Source organism: Hemibagrus wyckioides, linkage group LG10 (genome assembly GCF_019097595.1).
Source record: "Hemibagrus wyckioides isolate EC202008001 linkage group LG10, SWU_Hwy_1.0, whole genome shotgun sequence".
Lineage (NCBI taxonomy): Eukaryota > Metazoa > Chordata > Actinopteri > Siluriformes > Bagridae > Hemibagrus > Hemibagrus wyckioides.
In genome coordinates, this window is record NC_080719.1 from 3,632,191 (window position 1) to 3,648,037 (window position 15,847).

The following is a 15,847-nucleotide window of genomic DNA, read 5'->3' on the forward strand; positions in this document are numbered from 1 at the left end:
AACATGAACAAGGATGAATGGGTAAAGTGATTATTTATTTATTTATTTACTTATTTATTTACTTATTTAGTTTGTTTTAACCAAATATATTTTACCTATAGCAAATTCTGATCCAGGCCTGTATGAAATTCATTTCATTTATTTTACATTTGTTTTTGTTTGTTTGTTTTATAAAAAGAAATATGTCTATTTGTTCATTTATTTATTTATTTATGTATGTATGTATGTATGTATGTATGTATTTATTTATTTATTTATGTATGTATGTATGTATGTATGTATGTATGTATGTATGTATGTATTTATTTATTTATTTATTTTTATTTCATTGAATGTTACATTCAACCCATTATGGAGTATGTTTGATTTTTTCAAGCATCTAGTCAACAATTTCTTAAATATTATTTATCACAATTAAATGAATCTTTTTGTATCTGTTTTATACACGTTAACATAAATGCAAGTAAAATGTAACTATAAAAAACAGACACATAGAACATCGCAACTTCTGTCTTTAAACTGTTCTGTTTAAACATGGCAATATTTTTACAACATTAAAAAATTAAATAAATGTTACAAATTATAAGCTTATTATATATATTATGTATTTTTTAATTGAATATTAGATTTGTAATATTAATGTTTTAAAGTGTAAAGCAGACCAGAGATTAAAGACAACAAACTATTTACACAGGAGTGCACCTAAAATACTAATCCCATATTTTAATGGCCAGACTTTTTTTTTTTTTTTTTTACAAAAAAATTATGAAGAATAATGAGGAAAAATGAGAAAAATAATGAGGGCAGCTTAGTGGCCAGCACTGTTGCCTCATAGCAAGTAGGTCCTGGGTTCGAATCCCGGGTTTGAACAGGCAGGGGCCTTTCTGTATGGAGTTTGCATATTCTCCCAGTGCCTGTGTGGGTTCATTCTGGTTTCCTCCCACAGTCCAAAAACATGCACATTAGGTTGATTGGTAATTCTAAATTGCCCATAGTGAGTGTGTGTGGTTGTCTGTCTATATGTGGCCCTGTGATGGACTGGTGACCTGTCCCTGCCTTTCACCCAATGTGCACTGGGATAGGCTCCAGCAGATCCCCGTGGCCCTAATTAGGAATAAAGCGGGTATAGACAATGGATGTATGGATAGACGTGAATAATGAAGGTAGAAAAATCTTTTGTTGTATTAGTATCTATTAAATGTTCTGACATTTACAAATCTATTCAATGTGTAATTTTATATTACAGGGAACATGAAAGAGTGGGAAAAGGGAAAAAGACAGAATAAGAAGAGACATAGCCAGGTAAACTAGCTGAAAAAAAATTCTACACACTAATAGACTAAAGAGGTTTATTAGGCACAGAAAAAAATCATGAAATAAAACTAAATAAAATAAATATAATATTCCTGAAAAAAAAATCATTGAGCACTAGATTATATTTTAGATTATTTTAAGTTGAACCGATAGAAAGCACAACATTTATTTATTTATTTATTTATTTATTTATTCATTCTGTTAATGTAGGGGTGGTCTTTCTGCCTTCTGCTTTATATATATTTTCTCCGTGTCTTGCGAGCAGTATTAATTGTCCAAAAATGTAAGTTTATAAATTGTTAGTCTTTTCTAAAAACATAAAAAAGTGTTTTCAGGCAATTCTTATTGATTAAACTTTTTTCTTTTATTTTCTTACAGTAGCTTGTCCTCTTGGCGTGTTCATCCTCCGAGCCTATAAGGGGCGCTATATAACCTCGGAACCGGTTAATAAAGCACTGTTTTGGCGTCAAAAAGAAGTAGTACAGTTTGTCCAGTGCATGAGATGCTTTTTAATCGGAGAAACATTAGAAGCTAGAATTTGGAGCTGGATAATTTCACACATCTGTCCTGCTGCAGTAAATATCCCGGACACTGGTTAGCACGGATTCCGCTTTAATGTTGTTGTTAATGTCATAGATTAATGTGGGAGCTGTAGCTAACTTGTGTAAGGTCCTGAGCTAACTCAGTAGAGAGCGGTTACTCGGGAGGTGTAGTAACTCAAGCTAATGTTTCCTCAGAGCTGATATTTAATATTGCAGTGTTGTGGTTTAGGACGAAGCCGATCCGCGGTGAGGACCTGATCCCATCTGTTAGCTAACTTTTAAACTATTTACAGGAACAATTAACTGCCTGTCTCTCTGTCCATCCTTCTGTTATTCTGTCGGTCTGTCCGCCCGTCTGCCTGCTTATCTGTCTGTCTGTCTGCCGGGCTATCTGCCTGCCTGGTTGTTTGTCTGTCTGTCTGCTTATCTGTCTGTCTGTTTGCCGGTCTGTCGTTCTTCCTGACTGTTTATCTATATATCTGTCTGTCTGTCTGTCTGTCTGTCTTTCTGCTTGACTGTTTATCTATATATCACTATTTTCCTTGATAGTGATAGTGATAGTTATATATCTGTCTCTCTGTCTTTCTGCCTAACTGTTTATTTATATGTCTGTCTGTCTGCCTGACTGATTAACTATATATCAGTCTGTCTTTCTGCTTGGCTGTTTATCTGTCTGTCTGTCTGTCTTTCTGCCTGACTTTATTTATATGTCTGTCAGTCTGTCTGCTTGCCTGTCTGTCTTTCTGCCTAAGTGTTTATCTATATATCTGTCTGTCTGCCTGGCTGTTTATCTGTCTGTCTGTCTGTCTTTCTGCCTGATTGTTTATCTATATATCTGTCTGTCTGCATGCCTGTCTCTGTATTTGTTAATCTACCCCCTCTGTTTGTTTGTCTCTATCTATCTATCTATCTATCTATCTATCTATCTATCTATCTATCTATCTATCTGATAATAATGGAGCTCGGCAGTATGGTACTTTATTATGTTTAAGTTGTCTTTATACATAACTAAACAGTGAAACTCTTTCTTTGCATATCCCATCCTTGGGGGTTGGGGTCAGAGCACCCCTGGAGCAGGGTGGGTTTGGGGCCTTGTTCAAGGGCCCACCGGTGGCAGCTTGGCAGTGCTGGGGCTTGAACCCTGATCTTCCGGTCAATGACCACCACCCTAATGAATACCCTTAATGAATTAAGCAAGTTGATATAAATTATATATCCATCTCTATATACGTTACCTCAGTAAAACCACCCTCTCCCCCCTTTCTTCTGATTCCTTACTCGTCTTGGATATAATATAGCCAGCTGGATTATCAGTGCTGCTGTGTGAGTGATTGCTCCCATTGGGACCATGCTGCTGGCTACAGTAAACCAGGGAGGAGCAGAATTCACACATGGGCGAGGTGATGCTCAGAACTTCACTTTGTGCCTCAGTGACATTTCAGGTCAGTAGCGGAACTTCAGCATGGTTATTCTGACTGGCTGTGCTTTGACGTCATCAAGGCTATTTGCTGCTTATTTCACAGAGGAGCAATACACGGACGGCTTGGAGGCTGTGACTCTCGCTGACGGCTCGACTGCATATATCCAGCGTAATACTCAGGATACTGAAGCATTATCAGCTTTAGGTAGCTTTAGGAAGCTGAATATTGAAGTGATAAGTTTAGCAAAATAAACCAGAATGAGTGTATTATACCCATAATGCATTTCTCCTTGTTTAAGATGGGAGTGTACTGGAGGGGCAGGTTATCCAGCTGGATGATGGTGCTACTGCTTACATTCAGCATATTGCTGTACAAAATGGAGGTGTGTATGTAACACATGCTTTAAGATCTGTGTCTCAATCTGTTATTGTTTATCATCGTTTCCTTATTTTCTTTAAATTACCTTTAAATTTCTTGTTTGTAGAGGAGTCTAATGGATTGTCCGGTGCTGCTACGAGTGATGTTGTGGAAAGTCTGGAGGCTGGACAGGCCGTGCAGTTAGAAGATGGAAGCACTGCTTACTTACATCACATACCTAAAGGTTTTTCAGAGTTTTTTACCCAAAAAATTTTTTTTCCTGGATGGCAAGTCACAATTTTTTGATACTGAGTCTGAATTTCCCCATACATGTCTACATTTTTCTTAACAGTGAGTCAGAATTTTCCTGGATAGTGAATCAAATGTTTCCTACAGGCTGTGTCAGAATTGAGTCAGAATTGTGTTAGATGCCAAGTCAGATATTTCCTAAGTGCTAAATTAGAGCTCTCCTAAATGCTGAGTCAGAATTTTTCCTACATGCTGAGTCAGAATTTTCCTTGACATCTAAACAGAATTTTCCCAAGGGTCTGAATTAGATTATCCTTGACACTGACACAGAATTTTTCCAGATGTTGAGTCAGAATTTTGCCAGATGCTGAGTCCTAATTTGTTCCAGATGATGAGTCAGAATATTTCTTGACCCTGAGTCAGAATTTTGCCAAATGCTGAGTCAGAATTTTCTCAAGCCTGATTTAAATTTTTCTAAAGTCTACATTTTTCTAGACTTTCAGAACTTTTGAGAACTCAGAGAGTCCAAATTTTCCTTGATGCAGATGCTGAGTTAGAATTTTCTGAGACGCTGAGTTAAAATGTTCCTAGACAATGAGTGAAAATCTCACTAGACTGCAGTTCAGAGATTTCAAAAGTACCGACGTCTCACATGACAGTAGACGTTAACCTGTTTGAAGGTATCGACTCTCCAGGTCACTTGTCTCAGCGTTGTAAGCGTGGTCTGTTTCCTGTTTTCAGAGGTGTACGATTCCCCTGCGCTCCAGGCAGTACAGCTAGAGGACGGCTCCACCGCCTTCATCCAGCACACGCTGCAGATGTCACAGCCAGATACAATTCTGGCCATCCAGGAAAGTGACACAGTGTCTGATCTTCCTCTGGAGGAAATCACAGACCCTGAGGCTGTCACTGTGCTGGAACAGTACGGCGCTAAGGTAACATACATACCCAGGTGTTTTTGTCTTGACCGATCGTACAATTAAAACATCTCAACATGATTATAGATGATAAAACCTGTCCTGTTATTTACAGATAGAAGACATGGAACCTTATGCAAACTCTGGTTTGCTTACAAATGAGAATGTAGTGCAGGTATGTAAGCTATATGAATCCTACTGCCTAGAAAAATATTTAAAAAAGAGATATAAAAATTAACTTTCTCTTCTTTTTTCTTTAGATTGTTTTTCCAAGTCAGGATGGCCATCGCAGTGTACAGCAGCCTGAAGAGAAATCGTTTCAGTGCAGCTATGAAGGATGCAGCAAACTTTACACTACAGCATATCACCTCAAGGTGTGTGTGTGTGTGTGTGGATTAATCAGTTCTGTGAATTAATAATTATTAATGCTGTGGCTTAATGAGAAATAAACTGCTTTGCTATAACATCCTTTTACAGGAAAATAATTATAATAATAATAATTATATTATATATCATTGATTAATTTCCGATAACAGCCAGAGTGTTGCACTTCGGTAATAACTGACTAGTTTGCTGTTTGCAGCACAATAACACGCTTGAACCTATTTTTAAAGTCTGTTTCATGTGTTTCTTCAGGTACATGCCAGAGTGCACACAGGTGACAAGCCTTACTGTTGTGACAAACCCGGCTGTGAAAAAAAGTTTGCAACAGGTAACATCCTGCTTAGGATTAAATATGCCCTGATGATGCCATTTTAAACCAGTACAAATGATCTATTGTGAATATAAAACGTATGCAATGCTTTTTAATACTAGATGAATGCTGAAATAAATACTTTAAAAACATTAGACACATCTCCACACCTTTATTCCACTTAAAAATGCCGGGATTGATACATGATCATCTGGAATATTTCATCAAAATGAACAAATCCTTGAATGAATCATAAGGAATCATTTCAGGGAATCGACTCAAATGATTCAGAACACTGAACAGAGCTAAAGAGTCAACGTTTTGGAGCTTGAGCTTGTTCGTAGCTCCTCCTACGAATCAGTTTTATATAATATATTAATAATAAATTTGACTCGGATGCCTACATGTATGTTTATGATCTATATAATCAGAATCTGAGCATTCCAGATGAGTTAAACATATGTTATATGAAAGTTATTATTATCAGATATAATAATAATAATAATAATAATAATAATAATAATAATAATAATAAAAGTGATGATAATACTAATCCTGCCAAAATGACATACATTGTGGATGATGCTGTAATTATGTTGTTATTTAGGGCATGGGTTGAAAAGCCACATGAGGACACACACTGGTGAAAAACCCTACTGCTGTACAGAAGTGAACTGCAAAAAATCTTTCAAGAACTCAGGAGACCTCCAAAAGCACATCCGAATCCACACAGGTACAATATTGCATTCTAATATTAATATAATCTGTGTGTGCTCTATGTCTGATATCAGACTAACGAGTTGTGCCGAACTTTGTCCTTTCAGGAGAAAAGCCCTTTCTTTGTTCGTACGAAGGCTGCGGTCGGTCTTTTCGGACCTCTAACATTTGCAAGGTTCACATGCGCACGCACACCGGGGAGAAGCCGTACCACTGCACCGAGCCAGGCTGCAACCGGGCCTTCGCCAGTGCGACCAATTACAAAAACCACAGCAGGATCCACACTGGTATTCTAGCTTTTAGACTTAAATCTAAAACACATGCACTATTCTCATCTTCCCTCATCTTAGAATATTATTGTCCTCAGGTGAAAGGCCATACGTTTGCACTATTCCTGGCTGTGACAAGCGCTTCACCGAGTACTCGAGTCTGTACAAACATCAAGTGGTTCACACGCCCTGCAAACCGTACGAGTGCAGCCACTGTGGGAAGACCTACAAGCAGATCTCCACGCTGGCGCTTCACAAGCGCACAGCACACAACGACTCGGAGCCCATCGAGGAAGAGCATGAGGACTACGAGCCTCCAGCAGGTCAGAAAGTATTACATTGGATATGAAAATTTGAAAATAGCAGCTATACTTAAATAACACTCTTTCTGGAACAAAGACAAATTTTTTAAGGTGAATCCCAATCGCCATGATTATAGGCTGTTCTGTGGCTTTTAGTAGAGTAGTGTGTTCAAATTAAAATGTCCAACAAGAAAAAGTGTGCCTTAAATACCTGGATGATGCACTTATTCAAACAAAAAGTGTGAAAAATTGGACACTTCAAGCACTTATGTAGTTGAAAAGGGGCGGGGCTACCGGATGCTGAGGCTGGATGAGAGAAATTTTTTAAGATGGTTGATACTCTGGTGCATAAGACATCTTATTAACAAAAATTCAAGACTATTTTCATCTGCAGTCATTTTAGTGTTTTGTGTAATTTCACAACACAGAGACAGACTCTGGAAATCTTAAGCTCAGTAAACTATAGACTACATGCTGTAGCTCTGTAGTAAAGGTATAACAGATATCTAAGCAACTGGTTCTGAAAATGTATTTACTCTTTTCACCCAGAAGCCATCGACGATCCCTGCATGAACGATACTTCGGTGGAAAGCATAGCACCTTGCTCAGATATGACCTCTGACTTCACAGCACAGGAGCAGGTCACCCTCGTCACACAGGATGACGCTCATCAGGTCTGAATTTGGGTTTATTTGTCACGGGTTAAGAATGAGATAAAATATGTGGTTGATTTTCGTCTCTAAAGATGACAAAACCTGCCATTTCTGCCTGACTGTTTGTCTGTATGTCTGTCTGTCTGCCTGACTGTTTATCTGTCTGTCTGTCTTTCTGTCTCACTGTTTTACTGTCTCTGTCTGTCTGCCTGACTGTTTATTTGTCTGTCTGTCTTTCTGTCTCACTGTTTTATTATATGTATGTCTCTCTGTCTGTCTGACTGACTGTTTATCTGTATGTCTGTCTGTCTGTCTTTCTGCCTGACTGTTTTACTATATGACTGTCTGTCTGCTTGTCTATCTGTCTGTCACAGGTGGTTGCCAATACGATCACCATGGTAACGCATGATGGTGACATGCTCACCCTTCCAGCCAGTGAGTCATTGCTGTCATCTTCTAAAGTCACCATGGTAACAGCTGACAGCAAAGAGGGACAGGTGGGTGTGGTCATGGGTCATTTATGACCTGTTATATAAAATGTATAAGGACCAAATAAAGAATTTTATCAGTGTTGCAGACGTAATGATGATGATGATAACTTGGTGTGTCTTTACAGACCAGACAGGAAGTTACTCTTCCACACCCATTTACTCTTCTGACGACTTCTAACGGAAAACAAGTTGCTGTTGAGGTAAGATTACATCACATGATGCAAATATATTGAAGTCCATCATATGATAAGACGTTTTATTTATCTTTCCCTTGTTATGGATTACAGAAGGTAAGGCTTAAGGCAAAGCACCAGAGGTCAATAGGGTCATTTTTGTGTCTTTAAACTTTCTGAATGGATTGCTGTTGACATGCTTACAGTTTTTATCTCCCTCACAAATATATATTTTTGAAATGTATATGCAAATTAGGCTATTTAGATTTGCACTAATATAAAGCAAAAAAATCTACTCTTTGGAGTTAAAATCATGAAATTTCAGGGTGAACACAAACACTTCAGAGAAAGACCTTTTACACAGCAGCTTAAAGTTGTTCAGTTAAATCTAACATAAATCAGAAAGTTATTAACCTTATGAGACATTCTGCAGTAATTATCTTGTCACTATGGATAGGAATGAACATGAAGTTTTTGCTGAATCGTTGAGATTTTTTATTAATAAACAACACAATTAATAAAAGAAACAGATATCATATGATAATGACACTTAATATTTATATTATCACAAATGGGCGGGGCTTAACGAATTAAAGCCTTACAGCCTTTTCCAAAAAATGATAGAATAAAGAAACTTCGAAATAGATTTATTTACTACAGAGGTTTATTTTTTTGCCATTTTCTGTTAATAAATCTTAAGAAAAGATGTGTTATAGATAATTAAGATTTGTTATAAATATTTAAGATATGTTATAGGTGTAATTTATCCAGACGCATTACTTCTACCTGTAGCGGTTAGTCTTAAAGAGGATCGTTATGCGATATCAAGGAAGCTGAGATTTTATTTGTTTCTGTTGAAAGATTAATCATGATAACGTACTGAAGTAGGAAATATGATGTGATCATTGCTGTATTTCTCACTTACATTCACACATATTGAAAGTGTGAAGTTCTTTTATGTAAAGTTTAAACAGAACTGTTTACTTCAGTTCACACCTAATCAAGGCAAGCGTTAAAGCTGCTGAACTACAAAAGCCATCTTAAGTTGATTAAAACATGTGGAGTCATGTAGGAATTGTGTTTTTAAAGCAGTATGGTAGTGTGTGTATGTCCTGAGGTGTGCATTTCTTTTGTTGTTTATAATTACTGACCTTCTCCTCACTGGGGCTTGTTCTTTCCTGCAGCTCAGAGAACAGCTGACGCTGGAGGAAGCTCTGAGAATCGCGTCAGCTATCCAGCAAGGAGCCTCGGCAGAGCTGGAACATTAACACGTTAACTCTGATTAAAATACTACTTTTTGTGCGCTTATTTTGCTCAATTGTTAAACCTTGGTCTATAGATCTTCCTGTTTACATTCATATTTTTTGATTATGTATGTATGTATAAAAGATCAGAAAGGCTGTGTGGATTAAAATAAAGAGCTTTATAAAACTTTATGTGAAGGTCTTGTTTCTGTTTCTGTTGTGAAGAGCTCCGTAGGAAATACCGAGATCTATTTACAGGAGGAATTTTATTCAGAGATAATGTTTCTCTGATTTCTAAAGAAAGGAAAAATGAAGAGAGATGTCGAGACATGTCCAGGAGTAATGACCTACCTGAAGCTTGATGACATGCTGAATAAAAACTAGAGCTAAATTATTGACTGGGTTTTCACGTGGCTTTGGCTTCAATTATTTTGTCAAGCCGTTTATTCAGTAGATTTTTTTAATTATTACAAATTCTACTTAGAAATACAATTAAAATAATCCTCTAAAATGTGTATGGTGAATTTGACTTGCTTTATTCACTACTGTACTCTCTATCTAGCTTTCTGCTTCTTTACTTCTTTCAAGTTTTAAGTAAGGAAGATATAAGTTTTAAATAAATCTTTTTTCAAACAATTAATGAATATTTATAGATTTTTAGATAATATTTGAAAGCATTATATGAAATATGCCTTGTATATCTTTCTCTAAATTGGGGGAAACATGTTTTTGCATATAAAAAATGTTATTAATATTAATACTCAGTATTAAATATACAATTTTAAATCATTTTTATTTAGGTTCTGTTTCTTATTATTTTTATATTTTGATTATTTTTAAAATTTTTATTATTTAATTTATTTATTTTTATTTTTTTGATTTATTTTGCATATATTTATATTCCTAATTCAATTTAGATTATAAACACACATATTCATTTAAATATATTAATATATATTTAAAATATATTATTTGTTTATTTTATCCTTTATATCATTTATATATTTATAATCCAAGTCATTGTGGATTTTGTTTTAATTTGATTTTTAAATAAAAGTTACAAATAAAATAAAAAAAAATGTAAATTATTCAGTTATTAAAATGATGCATTTATATATTTATAATCCAAGCTATTGTGGATTTTATGGATTTAAATCCATTTTTTCCCTTATAATCAATGGAGAGTTTATTGTTCTCTGATGTGCTATTGTGGTCATGTGACTGCCCCGCCCACTATCTGTGTCCTCTTTAAAAACACATCGTTTGTTTCAACATCACTGTCACTGCAGAGTGCTGAGTGAGTATCCAGTGCGGTGAGCTTGAGAAATCCAGTGCAACATTCTGAGAAAAGGTAACGTGTTTATTTCTGTATACTACTTTAGCCTTGATATCAAGTCTTCAGTTCTTCTTCTCCAAAGAAGGGAAAGTTTTATATCTTAAACTCTGTATTTTAACCCCTCATTACAGATGCCCAGGATGAGACAAGTTCGCCAGAGGTTGAATTTCAATACCGGTGATGAAGACAGAGGAATCTCAGAGGAGATGAGTTTTTTGCCACTCCTCACAAACAGTCCAGAATGTAAAGAACACGAAAAGAACCTAAATGAAGACTTTTTGAGCTCTGTACGATCCCCTGCACCGCTCACAGCCAACCTGAGAGATACAGAGACGCAGAGAAGCTCCTCGGATATCTCACACAGAGACACATCTCCATCACAGCAGTGTCTGAGCTCCATCAGAACATCTTACAATGTAATAAACCGTCAACATGCTGCAATTCTCAGAGCATTTTCAGTTTATTTTTGTGAGGCTGTTATTAATTCCTGATCTGATCTCTTTGTGTTTCAGTCGAAAAGAGATGATGCTGTGCAGAAGAGAGAAAACCTGCACTCGCCCGTCATGCCGAAATCAGAACTGAAGAGACGAGGGATTAATATAAACCCCTTCACTCCAGACTCACTTCTCATCCAGGCCGTGAGCGTAGAGAGATTCCGCAGTAACCGAGAACATCAAGAGTAAGTGTATTGTTTATTCAGTCAGGTTTATGAGAAAACGTAAAAGCAAGTGGACTCTGGATTTCTGAGGATTATCATGGAGTGAAGATAGGAGAGTTCTCAAACTTATTGCAGCCAGGAAATCCTAAAACTAAAAAAAAAATATCTAAAGGTGGATAATTATTACCTAAACTGTCCCTTTCTCGGTTTAGGAGTGTGTTTATGGGAAATTTTGACCATTCTTCTAGAAGTGCATTTGTGAGGTCAGGTCTGGCTCTCAGTCTCTGCTCTAATTCATCATTAAGAGTTCCTTTGACTGGAACTAAGGGACCGAGCCCAACCCCTGAAAAACAACACCTGAATTCAATGATTTGGAGGAGTGTCCCAAAACTTTTGGCAAAATCGTGTATCTTTCAAAACAAAAATAATGCTAATAATGGCTTAAATTATATTGTAATGTCTTTATTGACAAGACTGTGAGCTTTTTACTTCTACAGCATGTGAATGAAGCATGTGATTGTTCATTTATTGACTTATTTTACAGCTCATGCGAAGACTTTGAAGAAGAATTCACTCCTCCATTAAAGGTAAATGTTTTACACCCTTACACAGTGTTTATGTTTAATGTTTTATTGCTTTTCAATTTTAGTTAGTAAATAATTAAATATAAATATAATAAATATAAAATAAATATACATACATATATATATATATATATATATATATATATATATATATATATATATATATATATATATATATATATATATATATATATATATATATATATACATACATATATATATATATATATATATATATATATCTCTTCATATAATATTTAAGTATGTAATTTCCTATGCTTTACACCAACACTAAATTTCAGCACTTTTTTGATTCCCAGTTCAAAAATCTGGTAAGGTCCCAAGTCCCTTCAGCTTTTCCCAAATATTATTTATTTTGCCTGTTATTTGTTATTTTGACTGTTTGACTTATTTTGTCCTAATTTACAGAGAAAGAACGTTGTGGTGAGTCAAACATCTCGCTACACATCTGAATTCTACGAACTGGAGACAATCGCCTCTGGAGAGTTTGGGGCCGTTTTCAAGTGTGTGAAAAGACTCGATGGCTGTGTTTATGCGGTCAAGCGCTTCAGGTCGCTGTTAGCGGGTTCTGTGGACGAGTAAGTATAATTTCTGTGATCTGTTTACATTGCCAAGGATCAGATGCACTCTACGGTCCTCACACTGTTGCTGTTGCTCATGTTAAAAATGAGTCAAAAAGATCTCCAGTCACTCCGTCGCTGTGAGTCAATGCATGAGTGAATGTGACTCAGCACTGGTGACACTGGTGTATGATGAACTGGTTGTATTCTGGTTGGATATTAGCTGCACTGAATACGCATGGATTAACTAATTCAACGAAATGTGCTTCTCCTGTCAGGCAGAAAGCTTTACGCGAGGTGTACGCGCACGCCGTGTTGGGACAGCACCCCCATGTGGTGAGGTATTACTCTGCCTGGTCAGAGGATGAACACATGCTGATCCAGAATGAGTACTGCAACGGAGGAACGCTCGAGCACCTCGTCATGGAGAACCGGAGAACACTGAAGTTCCACTCTGAAGCTCAGCTGAAGGATCTGCTTCTGCAAGTCTCCCGGGGTTTGAAGTACATCCATGCAGCTTCTCTCGCTCACATGGACATCAAGCCAAGTAAGTTCGACCTAATTAACAGAATAGACCTGGTTTATCTGGTGTAGCTCTTTCTAAAGCTTTATGTCCTCTTTGTCTAATTTCAGGTAACATATTTCTGTCAAGAAGAGCCGCCGGTCATGACGCAGGAGCCAATGGAACAGATGCAGATGTTGTATACAAAATAGGTTTGTAGCGAAATCTTGTACTTCCTGTTAAAGGTTGGTTTTTTTTTTTAGATTATAAGATTAGATTATAATGATAACGACTTTTTTTTATTTCCTCCTTTAGGAAATCTTGGTCATGTGACTCGCATAAGCAGCCCAAGAATTGATGAGGGAGACAGAAGATTTTTAGCCAATGAGATCCTACAAGAGGTAAATGACTCCTCTTTTCTTATCTAGTGTACTGTATCATTCATTAATCCCTGGCTGAACTAACCATGCCGGTCTTTCAGGACTACAGGAATCTACCTAAAGCAGATATCTTTGCGCTGGCGCTCACCGTACTAACCACCTGTGGGTCAGAAGTGCTCCTGAGGAATGGGGAAAAGTGGCACAGCATACGCAGAGGGAAACTCCCAGCTGTAGCTCGAGTGCTTTCAGAAGAATTTCAACAATTACTCAAGGTTTGTTTACCGTCTACATGAGCCTGTGAGAAGTATACTGTATGACAAGTTTCATTTTAACAGCAGCTCTGACAGGAGTATTACATAAATACAGTATCGTTTCTACAAAATCAGCTCATACACATGGATTTGTACATCATCTAAGATTAAAATGTGTGGCTATAACAAAATCATTAAAAACGTTAGAGACGTTTATTTCCACAATTTATGTAAGGAGTCTCCAATGTTAGAACAAGTCTTAAGTCTTAAGGAAGGAGTTCTTGGTAACATGATGAGCTGTGTTTTAAGACTTATTCATTTCACAAGTCACAAAAAGAGAGTTTGTTGAGGGAAAAAGCAGCTAGAATATTCTTTTAGCTGATCTAAGGTATTTTTCACAGACATTAAATGTAGCTATAAATGGATAAAAAAAATAGTTTGATGTTCATTGCTGAATAAAATTATTAATTATTAGCATTTGTTTGGATACAGTAACTCTACATCATCACACTACCTTGTTGTTGATTATTTTCTTATAAATATCTGCCCGTATTTATCACAGCTCATGATTCATCCGGACCCCGAGCGTAGACCTTCATCCTCAGCCCTCAGTAAACATGCCCTCCTCCAGCCTGCCTCCAGACTGAGTGCCCACCTCCTGCGTGAGCAGCTTCATGCACAGAAGTTCAGAAATGAACTGCTACTGAAGTAAGCTCTACACTTATTATAGAGGCGTACAATGACCAGGCTTTCATTTAATAAGCGCTGCTTATCTGTTCAAGATCTTCCCTAAAGTCACTTTGCTTCTGTGTTTGTTTAGAGAGCTGAACGAGATCCAGTCAGCCAAAGAAGCTGCAGAACCGAGCATCTCTTACAGGACCATGACCTCCTCCAGGGGAAATAAGTGTAACAGAATGTCAGAACCAGTCAGGAAAAAGATAAAGCGCTCACTCAGCTTAAACTTCTTCTGAAATAATTGGAGGATGTTGAATGTATTTGAAATGTAAATAAAAGTCAGTGGTGGCTCAAGTGGTTAAGGTTGCTAAAAGGAAGATTGGGGTTCAAGCCCCAGCACTGCTAACCCTCTCTGCTCCAGGGGTGCTATACGGTGCCTGACCCTGACGACTGGATCAGAGAATCTCCAAAACTGCAGCTCTTGTGGGGTGTTCCCGGTCTGCAGTGGTCAGTATCTATCAAAAGTAGTCCAAGGAAGGAACAGTGGTGAACCGGTTACAGGGTCATGAGCAGCCAAGGCTCACTGATGCACGTGGGGAGTGAAGGCTGGCCCGTGTGATCCGATCTACTGTTGTTCAAATTGCTGAAGAAGTTAATGCTGGTTCTGATAGAAAGGTGTCAGAATATACCAACACAATATTAGGCAGGTGGTCATAATGTTATGCCTGATCAGTGTATGTAGTGTATATACACACTAACAGACATACAGTATATATACATCTATATCTATATATAAATACATATAAAATAATTAGTGTATTTTTTTCATTAATGTTTTTTATTTATTAGTTGTCAATTTCATTTCCTTTATTTTTTATTCAGTTTAATTGGAAGGCAGTACTACTGTGAGACTTCACAATTGTCATATTGTGACCTACTGTATTTAAGCAGCACTTGAATAAAACCGTTGCACAACCTGCTGCTGAATGTTTCAGAGAAATGAATGGAGTTTGTTTTTTTAACGTTTATAATAGACACTCCTTCATGGGGAAAGGATTTTATCTGTGCAATCTCAATTTTGTTTGCGTTTCAGCATCGTTTCACTGTACTGTAATTTTATATAATAAAAGACAGTTTGCACATTTCACCGCCTGGTTGTGTGTTTGTTTAACTCCTAAGGTTGCTTTACAAGCTGTGCAACACAAAGTAACACCATTCAAAATGTAAGAAGGAACAGAAATACAGGAATAGATGGAATTTTCAGCTGTGATTTGCAAGAAAGAATAGAAGTGCAGTCACAGGGAGATTGGGATCGGACATCACACAATTAACCTTCATCATACAAGCAGCATTCTGAACACTAAGAAGAATTTAAATAATGTAAGGATTAAATTCCATAAGGAACAGACTATCAAATGTTCATAGACAATAAAAGGTAATATTAATAATAAACAAAAATAATAAAAAATGAAACAAAAAGTAACAAAACCATTAAGAAATAATGCATGAGTAATTAAAAACTATAGACATAAACATC

The 15,847-nt window shown here is 36.7% G+C and overlaps 2 protein-coding genes across 2 annotated transcripts; both read left to right on the top strand.

The window, feature by feature from the left end:
• Positions 1-1,769: 1,769 nt before the first annotated feature.
• On the top strand, positions 1,770-9,535 carry znf143a (zinc finger protein 143a). The gene is made up of 15 exons (XM_058401812.1): positions 1,770-3,298; positions 3,380-3,481; positions 3,576-3,659; positions 3,762-3,878; positions 4,625-4,818; positions 4,916-4,975; positions 5,061-5,174; positions 5,437-5,512; positions 6,102-6,227; positions 6,319-6,498; positions 6,579-6,803; positions 7,332-7,456; positions 7,810-7,932; positions 8,052-8,126; positions 9,284-9,535. The coding sequence occupies exons 1-15, from the start codon at positions 3,205-3,207 to the stop codon at positions 9,365-9,367; spliced, it is 1,779 nt and encodes a 592-aa protein (XP_058257795.1). The 5' UTR covers positions 1,770-3,204; the 3' UTR covers positions 9,368-9,535.
• A 1,060-nt stretch (positions 9,536-10,595) lies between these two features.
• On the top strand, positions 10,596-15,397 carry LOC131360655 (wee1-like protein kinase). The gene is made up of 11 exons (XM_058401298.1): positions 10,596-10,694; positions 10,811-11,095; positions 11,192-11,358; positions 11,882-11,924; positions 12,351-12,520; positions 12,781-13,049; positions 13,136-13,216; positions 13,320-13,405; positions 13,486-13,656; positions 14,198-14,343; positions 14,456-15,397. Exons 2-11 carry the CDS (start codon positions 10,811-10,813, stop codon positions 14,604-14,606), a joined length of 1,569 nt encoding a protein of 522 aa, XP_058257281.1. The 5' UTR covers positions 10,596-10,694; the 3' UTR covers positions 14,607-15,397.
• Positions 15,398-15,847: the final 450 nt, after the last annotated feature.

Excerpts from the sequence above, each read along its gene's own strand:
- LOC131360655 (XM_058401298.1), top strand. The coding sequence starts at position 10,811 with ATGCCCAGGATGAGACAAGTTCGCCAGAGGTTGAATTTCAATACCGGT. Across the intron at positions 11,359-11,881 it reads AGTAACCGAGAACATCAAGA|CTCATGCGAAGACTTTGAAG; the intron begins GTAAGTGTATTG and ends CTTATTTTACAG. Across the intron at positions 13,050-13,135 it reads TCACATGGACATCAAGCCAA|GTAACATATTTCTGTCAAGA; the intron begins GTAAGTTCGACC and ends GTCTAATTTCAG.
- znf143a (XM_058401812.1), top strand. The coding sequence starts at position 3,205 with ATGCTGCTGGCTACAGTAAACCAGGGAGGAGCAGAATTCACACATGGG. Across the intron at positions 6,228-6,318 it reads GCACATCCGAATCCACACAG|GAGAAAAGCCCTTTCTTTGT; the intron begins GTACAATATTGC and ends TTGTCCTTTCAG. Across the intron at positions 7,457-7,809 it reads CACAGGATGACGCTCATCAG|GTGGTTGCCAATACGATCAC; the intron begins GTCTGAATTTGG and ends TGTCTGTCACAG.